This window comes from Carettochelys insculpta, chromosome 3 (genome assembly GCF_033958435.1).
Source record: "Carettochelys insculpta isolate YL-2023 chromosome 3, ASM3395843v1, whole genome shotgun sequence".
In the NCBI taxonomy this organism is placed as follows: Eukaryota; Metazoa; Chordata; order Testudines; family Carettochelyidae; genus Carettochelys; species Carettochelys insculpta.
The window spans coordinates 75377949-75397985 of NC_134139.1; the positions used below are offsets into that span (position 1 = coordinate 75377949).

At 44.6% G+C, this 20037-nt stretch overlaps 1 protein-coding gene across 1 annotated transcript in view; it reads right to left on the bottom strand.

Annotated features, from left to right (window-relative positions):
- LOC142010678 (uncharacterized) overlaps window positions 1-2964 on the bottom strand; it is a 120863-nt gene extending 117899 nt beyond the window's left edge. Inside the window, exon 1 of the mRNA XM_074989103.1 lies at window positions 2242-2964. Coding sequence (XP_074845204.1) covers window positions 2242-2250 — 9 coding nt within the window. The 5' untranslated portion in view covers window positions 2251-2964. The remainder of the gene's footprint in view (window positions 1-2241) is intronic.
- Between the last annotated feature and the right edge of the window lie 17073 nt (window positions 2965-20037).

Genomic DNA, 20037 nt, shown 5'->3' on the forward strand with positions numbered 1-20037 from the left:
GTCTGGGAGGGGCCCTTTAAGGGAACGGCTGGCTGTTGAGTCCGCCCTGTGACCCTGTCTGCAGCTGTGCCTGGCATCCCTATTTCGATGTGTGCTACTTTGACGTGTAGACGTTCCCTCGCTGCGCCTATTTCAATGTTGGGCTGAGCAACGTCGAAGTTGAACATCGACGTTGCCGGCCCTGGAGGACGTGTAGACGTTATTCATCGAAATAGACTATTTCGATGTCGCAACATCGAAATAAGCTATTTCGATGTTGGCTGCACGTGTAGACGTAGCCCTGAGGTCCCTTCCAGCTCTGAGATGTGTATAAGTAAAAGGAGCTTTATGAGCCTCTTCCTGTTGTTAATTTCTTTGGACCAAATACTTGTTGGCTTTGTTGGTTGTGCACTAACTTAGAACAGAGTTTGGCCACCATCTCATGCATCTGACGAACCAGGACTTTGCCCACCAAAGCTTATGCTCCAAAACATCTGTTAGTCTATAAGATGCCACAGGACTTCTGGTTGTTTTTGAAGATACAGATTAATACGGCTACCTCTCTGATAATCTGTACATTGTGGGTATCTTGCTTTATTGAATGCTTTACATGACAGAATGGAGTTACCAAATTCAGTTGTGCAAGCTACATATGATACCAGCATTGTGTCCCTCCTGCAAGATTATTCAGTTCAAGGTATCTGACATTTTATACAAAAAGGAAAGAGAACAGCCAGCAAAAATAGGCAAAAGCAGCCAGCTAACACTGATATTTTCTCCCTGCTTTCCAAATAAAGAGCATTTCTCCAAAGCAATCAAAGCTGCCCTGTTAAATAACATGCATTCCATACAGAGGAAGTACAGCATGATGGGATTACATGCAGATTCCAACTAAAACAGTCACAGTTGTTTGGCTCGTAACAAGGCACTAAACTGAAGGAAATTGAAATATGAAAATTTTTTTACATTATAGAAAACTGGAGACAAATGGAACATTTAATTGGTGCAGGCAGGTTATTAGTCATCATTGTGCTATACTACCTTGTGAAGGAGAGGGGGAAAAGTATCGTGCATTACTAGCAGTGTATGTCAAACAGTAATGGTTGTTTCTCCCATCTCCTAAGGCCAGTTTGGGCAGTGTCTTTAATGCAGCCAGTTATGACCAGCAAACAATTCCCCCTGTTCAGGGATATTATCTACGTCTTGACTAGCTGATTTCTGCCCTAGTCTTCTCAGTACTGGTGGAAGAAGAGACTGTTCCAGGAGCAAGGCCATAGGTTAGAGGAGGGGATGGTATGGTATGGTGGAGCAGAGCTCATCTATGGGCAAGCCTATGTTGATGGGAGAATTGATACTCTGGAGGTCGATCTTCCAGGGTTCTATTTAGTGTGTCTAGTAGGGATGCACTAAATTGAATGCTGAGGGGGCTCCTCTCAAGTCTGGTGCTCCTTGCAGCTGTGAGTGGTTAGGGAAGCTTCTCCCATTGGCCTTCTGTCAGAAGTTTGACTTAAGGTATGTCAACTCCAGTCGCACGATTCTTGTAGCTTGAGTTGCGTATCTTAAATCCAATTTCTATTGTAGTGTAGACTTAGCTTAAGTCTGGCAAGCACAAGGTGGGGGATGTTATGTCAGTGGTGTAAACTAGAGCTGTTCATAGTTAACTCTATCTTGCCTTGGAGCTCCGGGGCTTTGGATTCAGTAGCAATAACAACCACTCTGCAGCTTCCCATATCCAATGTGCATGAATAAATGTTTGGGAGAATCTAGCCCACCACCCTTCAATAGCATGGCATCACCTTGCATGAAGTACATGAGCTCTACTGTGTGGTACTCTGTCTGTAGTTATGTTCATGGAAAACATCAGGAAACGTAACTGGCACCTGCAACATGGTCCCTTTCACCCTCTGACTCAACATTGTCTTTTGAACTTATCTCAGGAAACTCCACAGTCTTGCTGTTGGAGCTGGGTTAAAAACAACATTTTTTCCCTGCCAAAAATTTAGATGGGAATACTTTAATTAAAATATTTTTGCGGGAAATATTCAAAATAAAATGAAATCTTTAATTTGATTGTTTTTGACAATAAAACAAACTTCCAATTCAATTGTTTCCCACTATTTTGGGGGTGGTTGGGTCACTCACTGAGATAGAGTGAAGGATGACTATGTTTTTTTCCCTTTTTTCTCCTTTCAGACATAACTTTTCAACTTTTCTCCCATTTCAGACAAGAAAAAGTGGCCGAAAGGAAAATAAAACACTAACCTTTGCCATGTTGCCTTCTTCAGACCCAAATAACTTCAAATGCTGAAGTTGGTTATCATTAGAAATCAACCCAATTTATAAAAATTTCTGAGATCTTACAGAAATCCTGGATAAATATCCTGTGCCAAATTGTCTTCTCATTTAAAGACCTGAGAGAGGTAGCCGTGGTAGTCTGTAGCTTCACAAAAAACAAGCCATCCTGTAGCATCTTAAAGACTAACAGTTTTATTTATTAGGTAATGAGCTTTCATGGGTAAGACCCACTTCATCAGCTTTGGAGCAGGAAGACCTGATTGGCCCTGGCTCTGGCGCAGGTATATGGAGGGTGGGTAAAATGCAAAGGGCTCAGCAGGACATTGTGTAATCTGCATAAGTCCTAGAAGAGGATTGAGAGGATTTGTGCCTCAGGAGCTCAGGATACACGATCCTCCTGAGTCACAGTATCTCTCTGGCCCCTTGAGATGTGGCTGCTGTACACAACCCAGCCTAAATTAGTCCATGAAACTGCACTGGTTAAACTGAGAGAGTTTTGCTTTCTATTTACAGAAAGGATAAAATTAACCTCCTCCTTTTTCTCTCCCGCCTCTCTGCTGTTTAAGGTAATGCTAAATAGGAGCCATTGGTACCGAACAAATACTTGCTAGCCATGAAATTTCAGGAGACCAAAGTCAGCCTTGGATCGAATAGAGGGCTCCAAATCCTGGAACACAGGCATGAACTGGATCCGTGTCCTCAGAAAGCAGCAGCAATCCAGAGTAGACTGTGGGTCGGCCAGAGGAAGCTGTGCAGGCATGTAAAATAATACTTACCACAGACTGCTGGAAGGATCTTGGGTATATGTAGGGCCAGATTATATTCTGTTACACTGAGGCAATTCCGTTGAAGTTATGTGGTCAGCTACAATAAATATACAGTCTATGGGCCAGTGGAATTGCACTGGCTGCCACATCAGAGGAGTTACACATATGAAAGCATTATTTGATCCATAAACTATCCATGTGCTGTATATGCTTGGCGGAGGGAGGGGTTGTTTTTTGGCTTTGGCCAAACTTCTGTAAATAACTTTGTGTCATAAGAAAGATTTAACGAAATGCTATAAGCTCATCATTATTTGTGTCTTTTTCTGAGACCACCATTGGACTTAACCCAAATGTCTTCAGAATTACCAATCCAGTTATAAATATAACTGGTAGCAAAGATTTATCCCCTCCCCAATATAGAAATGATTCTCTTTTAGGTATTTTTTCTGAACTTTTTTTTTTTAAACCAGTGCATCAGCATGAAGATGCCCCATTCCTCTCTAGGGCCCAAATCCAAAAATCCTTATTCAGGTAAATCCCACTGAAGTCAGTGAGACTCTTGCCTCTATAAAAACTGGGTAAGGACTTGGATGGTGCACTAAGAATGATTCTTTTTGCTGCTTTTTCCCCATCTAAAGTCCTAATCCTCTGTCTGTGACTTCATAATCATTTCCAGAGCCCACCCTAGTGATGTCACACGCAAGAGATTATGACTCCAGGTGGCAATTTAACAGCAGAAGCAGACGAACTCTTAATAAGAAAACTGTTTTCATGCAAATGTCCTTAGTCATAAGAATAAGGGGAGTGAGAAATACAGAAATTTATGGTATAGAAGTAGGACCGTTAGGAAACAGATTTTTTATTAGTTTTCTATGCGGTGCCAGCTGCTCTTTAATGTTTTCATTTCCAAGTTTTATGTATGAAAGCTGTAGCTAGATTGTGTAAACAGATAGGCTGAGAAGTCATGGGGCATGTTAGTGGTGGGTGAACCTCCAAAAGCCTGGGAGATTTGGATCAGAAAAGGCTTGAGAAATGTCAATGCTTATTCAGAGCTTAACCTAACTTTTTTGCCCCTGCTCCACATCATCTCTCATTTCCTGATTCCTCCAGTAGCCTCTCCTCTCTCTTTCCAGCCAGCACCTTTCCAGTAGGCCCTGGAGTCTTCCCTTCCTCTGACAATCTCTCATACCTTCCCTAACTGAAATAATATGAGCAACAAGTTAACAGCACTTCTGTAAGAAGCAAAAAAATTTCCTGCCATCTCTGGGAACACTACCATTCATCTCAGGGCAGCACCTCTGTGAGGGGATGCATTAGGACTTCTTCCCCTTCAGGAACAAGATCCACTTTGAAGGGAAGTCACATTGTCAGCCCTCCTTCACCCTGCTAGAGTAGCCTCTTTACGTGAAAAGAGCTGGGTCAGACGTCTTTTGCAATCCCATGGTAGCGGCACCAGCAACAAGAAGCAATGGACTTGGTGGGGGCCCCCCCAACATCTCTGGCAGTCTCTCTGTGAGGCCCTATTGTCATGGAGTTGTACTATGTTAAAGACACAAGGGTCTGCTGAATTCAGCCTGGCTATCCAACAAACGCCAGTTGTCTTTCCTGTCAACACCTTTCCAGTAGTAGCACCTTTCTGTCTAGCTTTGGCTGCATCAGCACTACAAGACAAATTTGAATTTAAGGAGTTAGCTTGACATTACCAAGTGACTGTCTTCACTTCAGATACTATCAGCTCAATTTAGGGAGCGCTAATATTGAAATCACAATATCGTCGTTATCCAACAGGTATAGTGTCAAATTCAAATTCAAAAGTTCAATTAAAGGCCAGTGTGGAAGCACCATGTCTTAAAATTGAATTTATTAGCCTCCAGAGGTGTCCCATATGTAGCCCACAATGTCCCACAGTGCTCTGCTCTGACCGCTGCTCTCCAGGTGCACCTAAATTAGATAACAGGAACACCATGAATTTCAAAGCGGGAGCAGCGAGTCTGTGGCTGTGGGCTCATTTTTGTATGAGAGCCTGAGAAATGTCTTTCTTTCAGTGCTATTAGCTCTGTGGACGCATCTACCCATTACAAATAGTCCCTGCAGGGAGTTTGTGGTTTTGTCTCTACACCTGATATTTTTTTCTGGACTGTCTGGTGCCAGCTGCTGCCCTACCACACCACGTGGCAACAAGGGTGTGCTGGGGGACATCCTTGCATAAGACACTGAGAAACTTCTTCTCAGCAGTTTACATTTGTGCACCAACCACCCTCCCAGTCCCGCAGGTGACATGCAGTCAGGATCTTTCCTGCACTCAGTCACATCATGTGGGTAGCCCGCAACCCAATAAAAGGAAGTACCTGCCGTTTGGTGCTGACCATGCTGCCAGGCAGCACCCTGTCCTGGTTTGCGTGTGTTTAGGGCTGCAAGGGTGGAAAGAATTTTGGGGGCTTGCAGCTGCTGGGGAGAAGTCTCCCCGGGTGGCTGAGATATTTCCAGGGACTATTTCAGCTACTTCAACATCCAACTAGCTCTGCAGCTGCAGACCACAGGTGCCCTGACCACCACCACCACCAAAAATATTCTTGGTGATTGCTGTCTATTGCAGACACCTACTGCTTTGATGTTTCTGTTGTACAATCTTTTTGCTAACATTTCCTTTCTGTCTTCATGCTTGCCCCCCAGAAACAAGGCGGGGAGGGCTAGTTGAGATTCCTGTTTGTGTTATAAGTTAAGTGTACGATATTTCACTTCCATCACCCGTACTTGCAATGTCTGTGTAGTGAAGAGGGAATTCAAAAATCTTTTTTCCTAGCCTTTTCTATCCTCTTTCTTCTAACTTTGAAAATACAGTCAGGGTCCCTGTGCTATTATCAGGGATCAGATGCAATCACGGGAGGGGAGACAGTTGAGAACACAGCCTGTGCACAGAAGCCTTATGGTGCTTCGGAGAGCCAAAGACTCTCCCCTCAGCAACTCTCTTTTTTCAAAAACTTTCCTATCTTCTCTTTCTTCAAGCTTTCCAGGGTCCCTGTATTATTTTCAGGGATTGGATACAATCATGAGGGGCGGGAGGGAGGACACTCAGTAGATGGCCAATTGAGAATGCAGCTACAGGAGAAAGAGATTTCTTTAAACTTTTTTGCCATCTCTGTGGATGCCCTACTTTTCCTCCCTTCCAATGGGAAAAATGGATGTTTGCTTACCACAGGAGGGGAATGAGGAAAATGCAATGTAGGAAGATGATCTCAAAGACCAGCGAGTGTATCCAGAATGCTATAGGGATGAGGGAACTGTGGGATAGGTTCCCACAATGCGTTACTGCAACAATCGATGTTTGCCAATTGAGTGTGGCAGCAATAAGTCGACTTGATGAGGAGCACACGGGGAGGCGAGGATGATCAAATTCGAACTTGTAAGTTCCAGAATTTCAAAATCAATATTAATAAATTTGAATTTATCTCACAGTGTAGGCTCAGCCTATGTCTGTTTAAACGGCAATACTGGTTGCTACTGTTGTGGCCTTCCCTCAAAGTTGCCACCTGTTGGACAAAGCACAAAGACAATGTGCTGTAAGAAATAATCCTGCCCTTACAGATGGATGGACCATTTGGGATTTAAGAGGTTTTTCCCATCTCTAATTGCTACAGCTGTGTGATTCAGATTGAAAACTCTTTACCTAAACGCTCTTTTCCCTGTGTTCTTTTTTTAATCTTCAAGTGCCTGAAGTTGTGGGGCTGATACTACTTCCCCTAACATAGCAAAAAACCTGTTCATTTCAGTAAGAGCAAGATCAGGCCCAAGAGACCATTAGTTCAAAGGTAATTTTATATCTACTCTCACTCTTCTTAATGCACCTTGACTATAACATACTATTTTACCCAGTGCTTTTTTTGGGCTGGAACTTGCTGATACTCTGCTGCTTCCTCCCATGTCAGATCAGGCACCTCAGACTGTCCCTCGTACTCCAATGCAGCCAGCCTAAATGTGGTGTTTGTCCACAGTTCTCTTTGTGCCTGTTTTCACACAACTCTTTAAAGCACAGAAGGGCCTTCCAGTTCTGGTCCATCTGTCAAACCATTTGTCACTTCTTCAGACCCCTTCTTCAGGCTCATATTTTCCCTGATATTGACAGAAAATGAGTTAATAATTTCTATATATAACAGATTTGAAGGTCAAGATGGACATGTACCAAAACTAAGCAACGCAATGTTCATAATGCTCTGTCCTTCATCCTTCCTCGTGCCATGCCCTGGATGCTGCTTACCTGTGCTCATTGGGCTCAAACCATTGATTTGGCTACGCTCTTCTCAGACTAGGATTCTTAAGTGTGGGAATATTTCCTCCTTACAAATTCTAGGGCTGGACACAGGTTAGGGCCGTCTCAGAGTAGCGGTCTGGATTTTGTTGCATAATGTCCCCTGGTTATGGAACTAACTTTCTTCTCATATGTGTTGTTCCCAGTTTTTCTCAAGTGTGGCTTGTCGCAAGTGTTCTCAGATTTACTTTTCTTTGCCTTCTATCTGTTTGAAGTCCTTACCGTCAAATGAAGGGGTCCTGGAAATTTGCATAGAAGGTGCAATATAAGTGTAAATGGCAAAGATGTGGGTTCATGTGTGAGATCTAGTAATTTATAAGCAGGGTGAGCATATGGGACAGGGAGATAAGAGGGGAGGGGAGAGGAGGGGCAGCTCCTCCCAGCTCCATTGAGGTGTGGGGAGCAAGGAAGCGGGCAGCAGCCGCCAAATCTCCTCCTGGCTTCCCTGAGCCTTGGGGAGCTGGGAAGGAGGCGGCAGCCACCAGTGCTCCTCCTGCCTCTCCATAGGTGCAGGGAGCTGGGAACCGGGTGGCAGCCACTCCAGCTCCTGGCTCCTGGCTGCAGCTGCACGTGTCCAGCTTCTGTGAGCAGCAGGGAGCCAGGCGCAGTCGCATGGGTCCAGTTCCCAGCTCTCCCCCTGTGGCAGCTGTGCTGGTGCATGGCAGGACCTGAGTGGCAGCTGCTCCCCCAACAAATACAGGGCAGTTAGCCCCATTTTGAAAATAAATTGGGACGCCTTCCTGGTGCCCAAAATATGGGGCTCTCCCACCAGAAAGGGGATGATCGCCCTATGTGTAAGGAGGAATGAGCTCTCGATATCCAGCCATACCCCAAGATACGCCCGTTCGAGTTATGAGAATTCGACTTTACAAGGAGTTTCCTTTAACACCCCTACTTCAGCTTACGAGGCATCTCTTCACATTTACGAGGGCCGACGTGGAGGCTGGAGGCTCTGGTAGGCAAGCACCGAGAAGATGGAGTCAGCTGTGTTGGTCTTGATGAAGAGGCCGTGCAGGGGGGCGACCGCTCCCTGCGAGAGGGCGGCAGTCTGGTATGGGGAGGTGGACTTGTCCGAGTCCCAGCAGTAGATCACGCCGCTCTGTGAGACATGGATGCTGGGCGCGCAGCCCATCCCAGCCCCGCTGCTGCTGTTCACCCCCCGGGCGGCTAGGGGGCCACCGCCACCCGCCCTGCGCAGCTGTGCCTCGGGTGCCGCTTGCCGTCTGTGGCTCTCCCTCCCATTTAGCGCCGGGCTCGCCTGCCAGTGGGGTCTCTCCGCTGTGCAGCCCTGCATGAGAGAGGCATCGCCCCTCGCCAGCCGAGGGCCCCCTGTGCCTGCCTAGCTGACCACGCGGCCAGCCCCTGGTAGCGCCCCCTCCCCACTTAACCTAAGCTGCGCTCAAGCAGGAGTGATTCCCCATGCCCTGCTCTGCCCTGCCTGCCCCTTTGCACTGGATTTAATGGGATTTGGTGTTGTTTTAGCATAAATGGGTGTACATTCTGGGGCTCAGGAACGCATAACATTTTTTCCCATTGAAATTAATGGTAATTACATTTTCGACTTATGAGAATTTGTCTTAAGAGGGGTTTTTCAGGAACGAATTACCCTCGTAAGGCGGGGGAAGACTGTATGTACAACTCCCAGAGATCCTGCATTATTGACTAACCAAGGGCTTGATTTTGCTCTCAGTCAGGTCAGTGGGAAAAACATTCTGACAGCACTGGGCTGAAATAGTTACAAAACCCACCTGTGAGGATAGCTTATAAACATAACTTTTGACACATTGCTCAATCCATTGTTTACACTACAATGTTTTACATTAATTCTTCTATGCTCCAGCTTCCTTTGTAGGCCTTAGTTCTGGCCACATTATCTCTTCAGGTATTACGGCCAAGATCTTAAAAAGCATATGATTATTTTGGGTGCCTCCATTTTTGCATGACCAGCTTGAGACTCATGAAAGGGTAGTGAGTGTTCAATATCCAAACTGAGGAACTTTGAAAAGTTTGGTCTGTATTGCCCGGGTATAATAGATGCCTGTGCTCTAAAATGTAGACTACAAATAGTGTCAGATATACTGCAAATAGGGCCATATCCTCAGCTGGTTTAAATCAGTGTAGCTCTGTTGAATGTAGGTGGTAGAACTCTCAGTCTTCTCTGGCAGCAAGTACTAAACTGTATTTCTGTCCTTGTTAGCCTTATATTCTAAATATTTCATGTGGTGGCACTATACTCTAGCCTTTATTTTTAATTTCACAATGGCCGCGTCTACACGTGCACGCTACTTTGAAGTAGCGGCGCCAACTTCGAAATAGCGCCCGTCATGGCTACATGTGTTGGGCGCTATTTCGAAGTTGAAATCAACGTTAGGCGGTGAGACGTCGAAGTCGCTAACCCCATGAGGGGATGGGAATAGCGCCCTACTTCGAAGTTGAACATCGAAGTAGGGCATGTGTAGCCGATCCGCGTCCCGCAACATCGAAATAGTGGGGTCCGCCATGGCGGCCATCAGCTGAGGGGTTGAGAGACGCTCTCTCTCCAGCCCCTGCGGGGCTCTATGGTCACCGTGTGCAGCAGCCCTTAGCCCAGGGCTTCTGGCTGCTGCTGCATCAGCTGGGGATCCATGCTGCAGGCACAGGGTCTGCAACCAGTTGTCGGCTCTGTGGATCTTGTGTTGTTTAGTGCAAGTGTGTCTGGTAGGGGCCCTTTAAGGGAGCGGCTTGCTGTTGAGTCCACCCTGTGACCCTGTCTGCAGCTGTGCCTGGCACCCTTATTTCGATGTGTGCTACTTTGGTGTGTAGACGTTCCCTCACAGCGCCTATTTCGATGTGGTGCTGCCCAACGTTGAAGCTGAACGTCAACGTTGCCAGCCCTGGAGGACGTGTAGACGTTATTCATCAAAATAGCCTATTTCGATGTCGCTACATCGAAATAAGCTATTTCGATGCAGCGTGCACGTATAGACGTAGCCAATGTGGTGGTTATGAATGGCATTATACAAATTCTTATAGTGTTTCCTTTTTTTTCTGACAATTAACCTTTCTAGGGAGAACTCATGGTACGTCGTTTTCAAAAATACTCACTTAAACTGAGCTACCACTTTCATATTCAATCAGATAACTGTATATGCAAAATAGACAGTTTCTCAAACTTCTACCTGTGAGAAGAGAACCTTTCCATTTTCAGCTACCCATTTTGTATCACTATTTTTTGTGCAAGCAATATTCTGTTTGCTCATAGAATCAGAGGGTTGGAAGAGACTGTGAGGGCCATCTAGTCAAACCTCCTACCTAAGGATTTTGCAGAATTGTGTTGTGTCTAAACCACATACAAGAACACTTCATATTCACTTATCTAGATTTGAAAATGTGACTGCTGATGGCAGCTAAGATAATGAGAGAATTTTTCCACATGAGAACAGTTTCAGATCTACTCATAAAGTCTTGAAAATGACTGCTCCTTTCTGAGCATTCCTTTCCTTTCACCTCCCATTCAAAATTATTTATTTTAAGCTGTTGTAGGAGGACAGCTGACACAGATTGATGGGCAAACTCTATGTGCTACCTTTAGAAGGTTCTTAAAAACCTCTGGTGAGTAATCTCTATGATTCTGAAAGGCCTCCAAGGAGGGGGCTGGAGTTTCATTTGTGATCAGTTGACAAAATAAGTGTCAATTAATGACAAACCAGTTCCAGAAATAATCACACCAGCTATTGGAAGCACAATTGGAGAACACTCACAGTGCATCCTTTCTCAGGCATTGAGGATAACACAATGAGTGTAGAGCCCCGAACTGGTAAACTTACTTTTGTTTTTAGTCTCAGGTTTGGAGGGATGATCAGAAATGGTATTTTCCAGAATTACTTGTACATAGAAAATCACATGAACAACACCGTGATTCACAAAGCCTGGGTAAGGTTCCACAGCACCCTACATAATGACTTCCCTACATCTTGGGAGCGTGCTGCAACCACTGAGCACTGGAATCATCTGAACTAGGGCTCCCCCAGTAAAATTAAATACTGTGTGGATGTGCTAAGCCGCAGGCTTCAGGGTAATTTCTTGTGCTCAGGGACTCTTAAAGGATGTATACACAATGGAGCAGATCCATCAGGAGAGATCCAGCTGAATCCTCCTTCTCCCCGCCGCATTATCCCATAGCTATGTGGTTGGAGTGCTCTCCAGCAAGATGAGAGCCCCCTGTTTGAATTCTTTCTCCTCCTCAGAGAGTGGCAGTGACTAAACCTGGGTTTCCTGCAGTGTTCCCTCTAGCTTTTTTCCATCGCAGGGTACAATCAATTTTATGTGCAGCACGGCCTGTGTGGCTGTGCACCACCAAAAGAAACACACGCTGCTGGCTGTTGGTGCCTGTGGGTGCTCTGCAGATCAGCTGGGTGGCACCTCACTCTCTCCTGAGCAGCGGCCCAAGCGCTGAGCTTCCGGGGAACGCTGTTCTCCTGCATCCCAAGTGAGTGCTGTAACCTCTGGGATGAAAGTTATAAAACGAGCAGATGTTGAATGGGACACGACCTGGTAGATAGCTCTGAACACACTTATTGGAGAAGGTCCTCCACACTAGTTAAGCATCTGAATGTCTGTTTTCCTTGGTTTGTGGATAGCTCTGAGGTTTAGGCAGGAGATGGGCAACGGGGCGTGTAGAGCGAGGTTGCGGTGCCATGCCAATCATCCTCAGTGTGTTGTCTGTCTACAGCTTTCACTGGACCTTATTTTGTGCATCTCCTGACAGCACAGCATGGCTTCCAGTTTTGGTCTCTCAAATGGCTTGTTGCTTCATTCAGAGCCTTCTTTAAGACTCCCATTTACCAGGGTTGGAAAGGGTGGAGTTTTTACCCAGAAAATTTAAGCACTATGTGAGTTTAGGGTTCAGCTGGAGTTTTATAAATCATTGTGGAGCTTTAAAACTGGGATGTAAACCCTAATTCCAGATTTAGTTGCCTATGCCTGGGGTTTAGGCACCTAAATACCTACATCTCCACTTACTGGGAATGTCAACGGCTGCTGTGCGATTTTAGGTACACCAATTGCGTACCTAAAGTCGATTTTGCAGCTGTCAACATTGGTCCCTGTCCCCACTGCAGAATGTTGACGGGAGAGCTCCTCCTGCCGACATTCCTTAATCCTTGCAGCTTGCAAGGAGTTCCAGGGTTGACATTAACTGCAAAACGGTGCCCCGGAAGATCAAACCTATGTGTTCCATCTTCCACAGACAGTGTAGACCTAGCTCTAGTCTAGGCTAGGGTCTGCAACCTGCGTCTGTGGAGCCACACGCAGTACGGCGGCTCCTGAGGCTATAATTGCAAAGTAAAAAAGAATCCTCCTGATTATTTTTGAGGAAAAGTGAATGTTTAAAAGCCCAACAACGAACAACTCATATCTAAACAGCAAACAATATATGATCTCAAACCTTGGATAACTTCCCTTTTAATGAGTGCTGTGCATTGTGGGATATCATACCGTATCTGTGTTTTGATTGTGTTGCTAATAAAGTCTTGATTTTGAAAGGGAAAAGGAAGCTTGCAGCATTCCTATTGTGAAGGGCAACACAGATTTTAAGAAAGAAAATTGAAATTAAACGTGAAGTAAACTTGGCATAATTAAAGTGGATTCTGGAATGAAAGTCAGGAACATTGTAGTACTAACACACATGTAAAGTGTGAGAAAATAAAATATGTAAAATGTTTGTGACCATCCTCCAGTAAACATGTACCACATTGCAAATCGTTGTGTGTGCACTGTTCTTCAAATAGGTTTTATGAAAGGTACGGTTTGACATTATTTATTAAGGACTGTCTCGTAGTCACATTTATTGCAGCTCTTGAATTACCATGATTTTACCAAATTCAAAAAAAATGGCTCTTCCTGCTATGTTGCTGACCCCTGGTCTAGGCCAACTTGTTTGTAACGAACTCTGTTAGTAGATGGTGTGAAAATAACATTAAGGGAGCCAGCATGGTGCAGTGAATCGTGTGCTGAACTGAGGGCCAGAACACAATCCCTTTCTCTGGCACTAATGTGGTCTGTGGCCTTTGACAAGTTCACTTAAGAGCTTTTTAAAACTTAGATCCAAATGACTGCTGAAGAAATTTCATTTCCATTGACCATCCATTGGATTTAGGTTCTAAAGTGATTTAAGGGCAGATTTGGGAGGACCTTAAAATACTCAACTGTCATTGAAATCCCAAGGTGTTAGCTGCCTAATTCCTTTACAAATCTGAGTCTTAGCCACTTTTGAAAAAATTGCTGTGTGTTTGTCTCTGCCTCTGTAAAGTGTGGGTAATGCTGCTTTTCTTCTTTTGCAAATTGTATTAATATTTACAGAGGAAAAAGACTCTATCGTTATTATCATTTTATCATTACCATGCTCCTAAGACCCTGATTACTGCACATTACAAGGAGCCTATGTTAAAGAAACTCACAATTGTTTTAACTTTCTCAGTTCACAACTGAGAAGACCTTGAGAGATTCTTTGCCTTATCTCTTCCAGGCTACGTCTACACGTGCAGCCAACATCGAAATAGTCTATTTCGATAAATAACGTCTACACGTCCTCCAGGGCCGGCAACGTCGATGTTCAACTTCGACGTTGCTCAGCCCAACATCGAAATAGGCGCAGCGAGGGAACGTCTACACGTCAAAGTAGCACACATCGAAATAGGGATGCCAGGCACAGCTGCAGACAGGGTCACAGGGCGGACTCAACAGCCAGCCGCTCCCTTAAAGGGCCCCTCCCAGACACAGTTGCACTAAACAACACAAGATCCACAGAGCTGACAACTGGTTGCAGACCCTGTGCCTGCAGCATAGATCCCCAGCTGCCGCAGAAGCAGCCAGAAGCCCTGGGCTAAGGGCTGCTGCCCACGGTGACCATAGAGCCCCGCAGGGGCTGGAGAGAGAGCATCTCTCAACCCCCCAGCTGATGGCCGCCATGGAGGACCCAGCAATTTCGACGTTGCGGGACGCGGATCGTCTACACGGTCCCTACTTCGACGTTGAACGTCGAAGTAGGGCGCTATTCCTATCTCCTCATGAGGTTAGCGACTTCGACGTCTCGCCGCCTAATGTCGAAGTTAACTTCGAAATAGCGCCCGACGCGTGTAGACGCGACGGGCGCTATTTCGAAGTTGGTGCCGCTACTTCGAAGTAGCGTGCACGTGTAGACGCAGCTCCATACAGCAATGGGAATGCTTAGCAGCACTTTGTTTAGGTTTCCTATAAGAGCCTGTAAAATGTTTTTCATTATTTTTACAGGCCCTTATACTTTGGTGTTAAATGATTTATAAATGCTAGAGATAACAATTCCTCTTGCAAGATAAAACAAAATGTTCTCGAACTGCAATGGTGACAGAGTGATCCGGAAAAAAAATAGTCTTCAGTTCTTACTTGGGAATCTGACACTGTTTATTTGCTGTTCATGTAGCTGATTTCATACATGTAACAGATAAAACATTTGAGCTACATCATGCTGCATTTTATTGCTACTATTGCAGTAGCACCTGAGGATCCCAGGTGAGATCAGGTTCCTATTGTATTAGACCGAGAGTCAGCAACTAAAATAGCAAGAAGAGCCATTTTTTTCAAATTTGGTAAAAAAAACCCTCAATAATTCAACAGCGGCAATACAAATGAATACAATATAGTTCTTAATAAATAACATCAAACCATACTTTTTGTAACCCCTATTTTAAGAACAGTGCACACAAAATGATTTGTGATGTGATACACGCTTATTGCAGGATGTTCACAAACTTTTTGCATAATTTATTTCTTCTCGCTTTACATGTGTTTGTACCACTATCTTCCTGACTTTCACTCCTGAACCTACTTTACTTGTGCTTGTTTTACGTTGTGTTTAATTGAGTTTTCTTTCTTAAAATGCATGTTGTCCTTCTCAGCAGGAATGCCACAAGCTTCCTTTTCCTTTTCAAAATAAAGACTTTATTAGCAACACAAACAAAACATAGACACAATATCATATCCCACAATTCACTGCACACATTAACGGGGGCATTATCCAACATTTCAAGATCACATATTGCTTGCTATTTAGATATGAGTTTTTCATTGTTGGGCTTTTAGACATTCACCGTTCATTGAAAATAAGCAGGAGGTTTTTTTCTTTTACCTTTTTTCTTATAACATTGGGAGCCAAAAAGAAGTCCTTAAAGAGCTGCATGTGGCTCCAGAGCCGAAGGTTGCAGACTCCTGTATTAGGCACAATATAGACAAAGAATTCCAGACACCTCACAATCAAAACAGGTAACAGCCAGACATAATGGTGAATGGATTTGCCTACTCAGAAGGTGAGGGCTGGACCTAGGAACAGAACCCAGGTCTCCTTGTCTGATGCCCTAGCCCAGGGGTCTACAACCAAAATAGCGAAAAGAGCCATTTTTTCAAATTTGATTACAAAATCAATATGTGAATACAATGCATGTGAATATGAGATGGTCCTTAATGGTCAGAGTGTACTTTTTGTCACCCCTATTTTAAGAGCAGCACACACAATGTTTGTGTCAGTTAGACAGTTGTTACCCCCACCTCCAGGCTTTACCCGCCTCAACACCCAGATCCACCCGCCTATCCTCAAGGTTTACCCCCCATCCTGCAAACCTGCCCCCTCATCCCCAGGCTTAACCCCTTCAACCCCAAACCGCCCACCCAAGCTGTCCCTCATCCCCAGGATTTATCTGCCTCAGATGCTCTGCATGCTGCCCACCTCCTTCGGCTGCTGAGGTATGAGGAGGCGCCCTGGAGCCAGTGCCCACCCACACCCCTCGCAGCACAGGCAGATGGTGTGTTCTGGGCAGTGGAGGTGGTAGTGCTGGGTGCTGCAGGTAGGTGCTTCTGAGCTGGGCAGCAGTGCAAGGTGCAGGGGAGCAAACAGCTGGCAGAAGAGTGGCCACCTCTCTTCCCCCTTTGGCTGTGACTCTACGCTGTGGCTGGAGCAGAGCTGCATGCCCTCTCCTGGCTGCTGCCACTGAGCCCAGTGCTCGGAGCAGGCTTCAGCAGCTGGACAGGGCCAGCCGAGCAGGTGGAAGCAGGGTGTCAGCCGGAGGAGAATGAGGCCACCCCATTGGTTGGGAGCAGAGGAAGTGGTGCTGGCCATGGCCTGCGGTAAGCCAGCTGCTTTCTTCCCCTGTCTCCCCAGCACGGCTGGGGGGAACCTGCCCGCAGCTCCTGACGATGGCAGGTGGGTAGTGTCCTGCTGGGAGAGCTCCGTTTCTGCTCTGCTCCTCCACTGCTGTCTCCCCCACAGCCCTGCCTCCTGCTTCTCATCATGGCTCTGGCAGGGGAGCCCTGCCGGCTTCCTCTTCTGGGGCTCCTTTGCCCCTGCCGGCTTCCTCATCTGGGGCTCCCTGCCAATGCTGATTCCACTTGCCACTGCTGAAACAAAAAAAAAAATCAATTTTAACTGTGGACATTGTTTAAGTGGCATCAGCCTCCGGAGCCCCAAGTGGAGTCAGCAGTGGCAGATCTCAGAGACGCAAGTGGCTCCTTTTAAAGAGCCACATGAGGTTCTGGAGCTGCAGGTTGCCAACCCCTGCCCTATCCACTAACTGGACAACATTGCCTCAAAGACTAAAGTTCAGGTCCACTATAGATGGGTTGCAAATATTATTTAATCTTATTAGTGGTGCTGTTTTCCATTTCATATTTTGGGCATTTCCTTCAGAGAAGTGATCTATTTTCAAAGGCATCTTCTTGACACTTGTATTGTAAGGTGGGATTTTAGCAGCTTCCTGAGCAAACATAGCCAGATATAGACTACACAAATGTTACTGTTAGATGCAGGTTGGACAACAGAAGTTTTGTCTACAGAGTGCACGTCCAGACTGCATATCTGTTGGAAGAAATCTGTTGGTTGGGAGCATTCCGTCAACATCCCTGTACACCTCGTTCCATGAGGAAGAAGGGATGTCTCGACAGAAGGATTTTTTCCCAACATTTGGCCCCATGTGGATGGCCCGAATGTCCAAAAAGCGTCTCCCGAAAGAACTGTTGGCAAGAGATACACAAATTGCGGAACATATTTGCATATCTTTTGCCACAGTTCTTGGCAATCTGGACACAGTCAGAGAGTCGTAGTTTAAGGAGATGCAACCTGTATTACACATTAGTACCCATAATGCACTATATAGATGGATTATATTGGTAGTGAAATTATGTAAAATCTGGGTCCTCCCTATCTACATGCAAAATATTACCATAATAGCTAGGCTTGGCAGAATTCAATTTTTATTTTTTATAACTGTGATGGACATCAGTGTTTGGTTTTGAGGATTTTTAAAGATTTGTATCTATTTAAATTTTCACAGTTGTGCACAATTATGGTACGTCAGTAAGTGGCTTGGATAATTATTTAATGTCAATAGATGTTGAGATTCAGAAAATTAAAGGTTTATAACTGTTAAAACACAAATTATCAACATCGTATCAAACCATACAAAGTAATTATCCTTAAATCAGACTGTAATAATTTCTGAAGCAATATTTAAACTTCTTTCCTGATCTATAAATATAGATTATTATCCACATAATTTTTTGTCAGTGTGTGTGTGGATGTGTGGTAAAACCAACATTTGCCACTAAAAATCTAATCCAGCCAAGCCTAATCAGAATGTCAGTCACACAGCTCTAGAAGGTTTAAATCAATGTCTGCTAATTCTAAGAAACCTTATTGCAAGCTTGGTTGTTTGCGCTGTCTGAAGCGACTCTAAAATCCATCAGCACTTGTTGAAAATCAAAGCACTTTCTGGTTTAAGTGGGTTTGCATTGTCACTCAGAATAAATCCTTCTGTGTCACACAACTTGGTGCTTGGTGAAAACAGCTGATGTTCAAGTTCCAACCAAAACACAAGACAATGATTTGAAATCAGCAATAGCCGCCTGATATCAGCCTGCCAGCTGCATCTCAACAAACCAACAAAAATATGCAATTTTCTCTGTGCTTGTTGCTAAACTGTATTCTCACTCTAATCCCTGGATGTGTTATCTTTGACTTAAATTGGTTGGTCCTCAGTGGTTTTTGACTGGAAAGAACACAGAATGGGTCTGACCTTGTCGAAGTGCTTATGATGGTCGCAGATTGTAAGGCCTGTCTCAAAAATAGTTTAAATGGGTCTGATTCTCTACTCTATCATACTGGGGTAATGAAATGAGGATTCAGGACACCACGTCTGCTATTTTAGTTACTTGTCTTTCCATTGCACCATATATTTGATTTGTGCCAAATCTCTTTCTCAGATTTTGGTTTTAGGCTATTATTCCACCCCCACTCCCGCCCATGCGCTCTGTTTGGAACAGAATAAAGTTCTGAAACAACATTTTTAAAGAATAAAGACCTGGATGCAGCCCATGTTTTCTTGTGAGTCTGCTACAGCTGTTAATTTGTGGAAAACCTCAGTGGAAAGTAAGCAATATGGCTGCATCATTTTACATGAGAATTCAAAAATGGCTTCATTCCAAACCTGGCCTGATTTAGGCTCTTGGCTTTCATAGCCAAAGCTTTGTATAGTGTCATGCTTTTCTATAGATGATGTTGATGCAGCTGGGGAAGGCTCTGATGTTCTTTAATGCAGAATTGTTGTCAAACTAAAGTACTGAGGAGCTGTGATCTTGCTTGTATTTGCTCATCGGACATTAGCGGATAAGTTTGAGGAAGGCTGAGATGATGGTGTGTGTGTGTAATCCGATATAAATAGGCCCCCTCATTCCTTTCTTTATAAATATGCTGAAATCAAACGCTCACACCCAAGCAGTAATGAACTTTGGAAAAGTTGGAGCTGGATTTAAACTTGGGCCTCCTCTGTGTCTCCAAGATATGCACATGCTTCTCCTTCTGTAGACATTATTCCCATCCAGTATCTGCCAGGCATAGTTGTGGCATATGAAAATGTAAGCACTTTATTGAATGTAGCAGTGTCTTTTTCTTGGACAGACATTTTATATGCAGATAGTATACGGTGTGCTGCTTAGTTGTCTGGACAGAACTGAACAATGAGGAAAATTTCAGATCTGGGAGGCTGGTTAGATTAGAGATTAGACCAACTGCTTCTACTGAAAAACTAAACATCTCCTGAAGAAGAAATTGTATCGTATACTTTGTGGCGAAATGCTGCACTTCTTGGGAATGCATTAAATGGCCTAAAATGTTTTCCAGCTGTGATATTTATGTTGCTAAAAATTGTCATCATAGCTGTCAACTTGGGGAGCAGCAATGGTAGGACTAAGATAAGAGACCCTCTTGAGATAATGTTGTTGACCATTCATATTGTAGTAGCATCTATAGGCTTCAACCATGTCAGGATCCCACTGTGTTGCCCAGATATAGAGTAAATGATGGCCCCTGTTCCAGTGACCTGACAGGTTATAAAGAACTGGCTCAAAACTTTTCCCAGCCCTGAAGCTGAATGTATACCAACTTTACTTTGGTGTTGGAAAAAAAGCATGGTTACTTTAATAATAATCCATTCTTGTGCACATCTTTTGTGGATTCCTGTCTGGGATTGATACCTGGAGTCCTAAAGTATTGTGAGAAAGGCTATGCCAGAAACCTTGTGAAAAGAGCTGGTATTTCTAGCTCAGTTTTGTAGATTCATCAGATTCACATATTCTGGGTCAGTTTCAGATAAGACTTTGAGCTATTTGACGTTTCTCTGAACCCCGAAC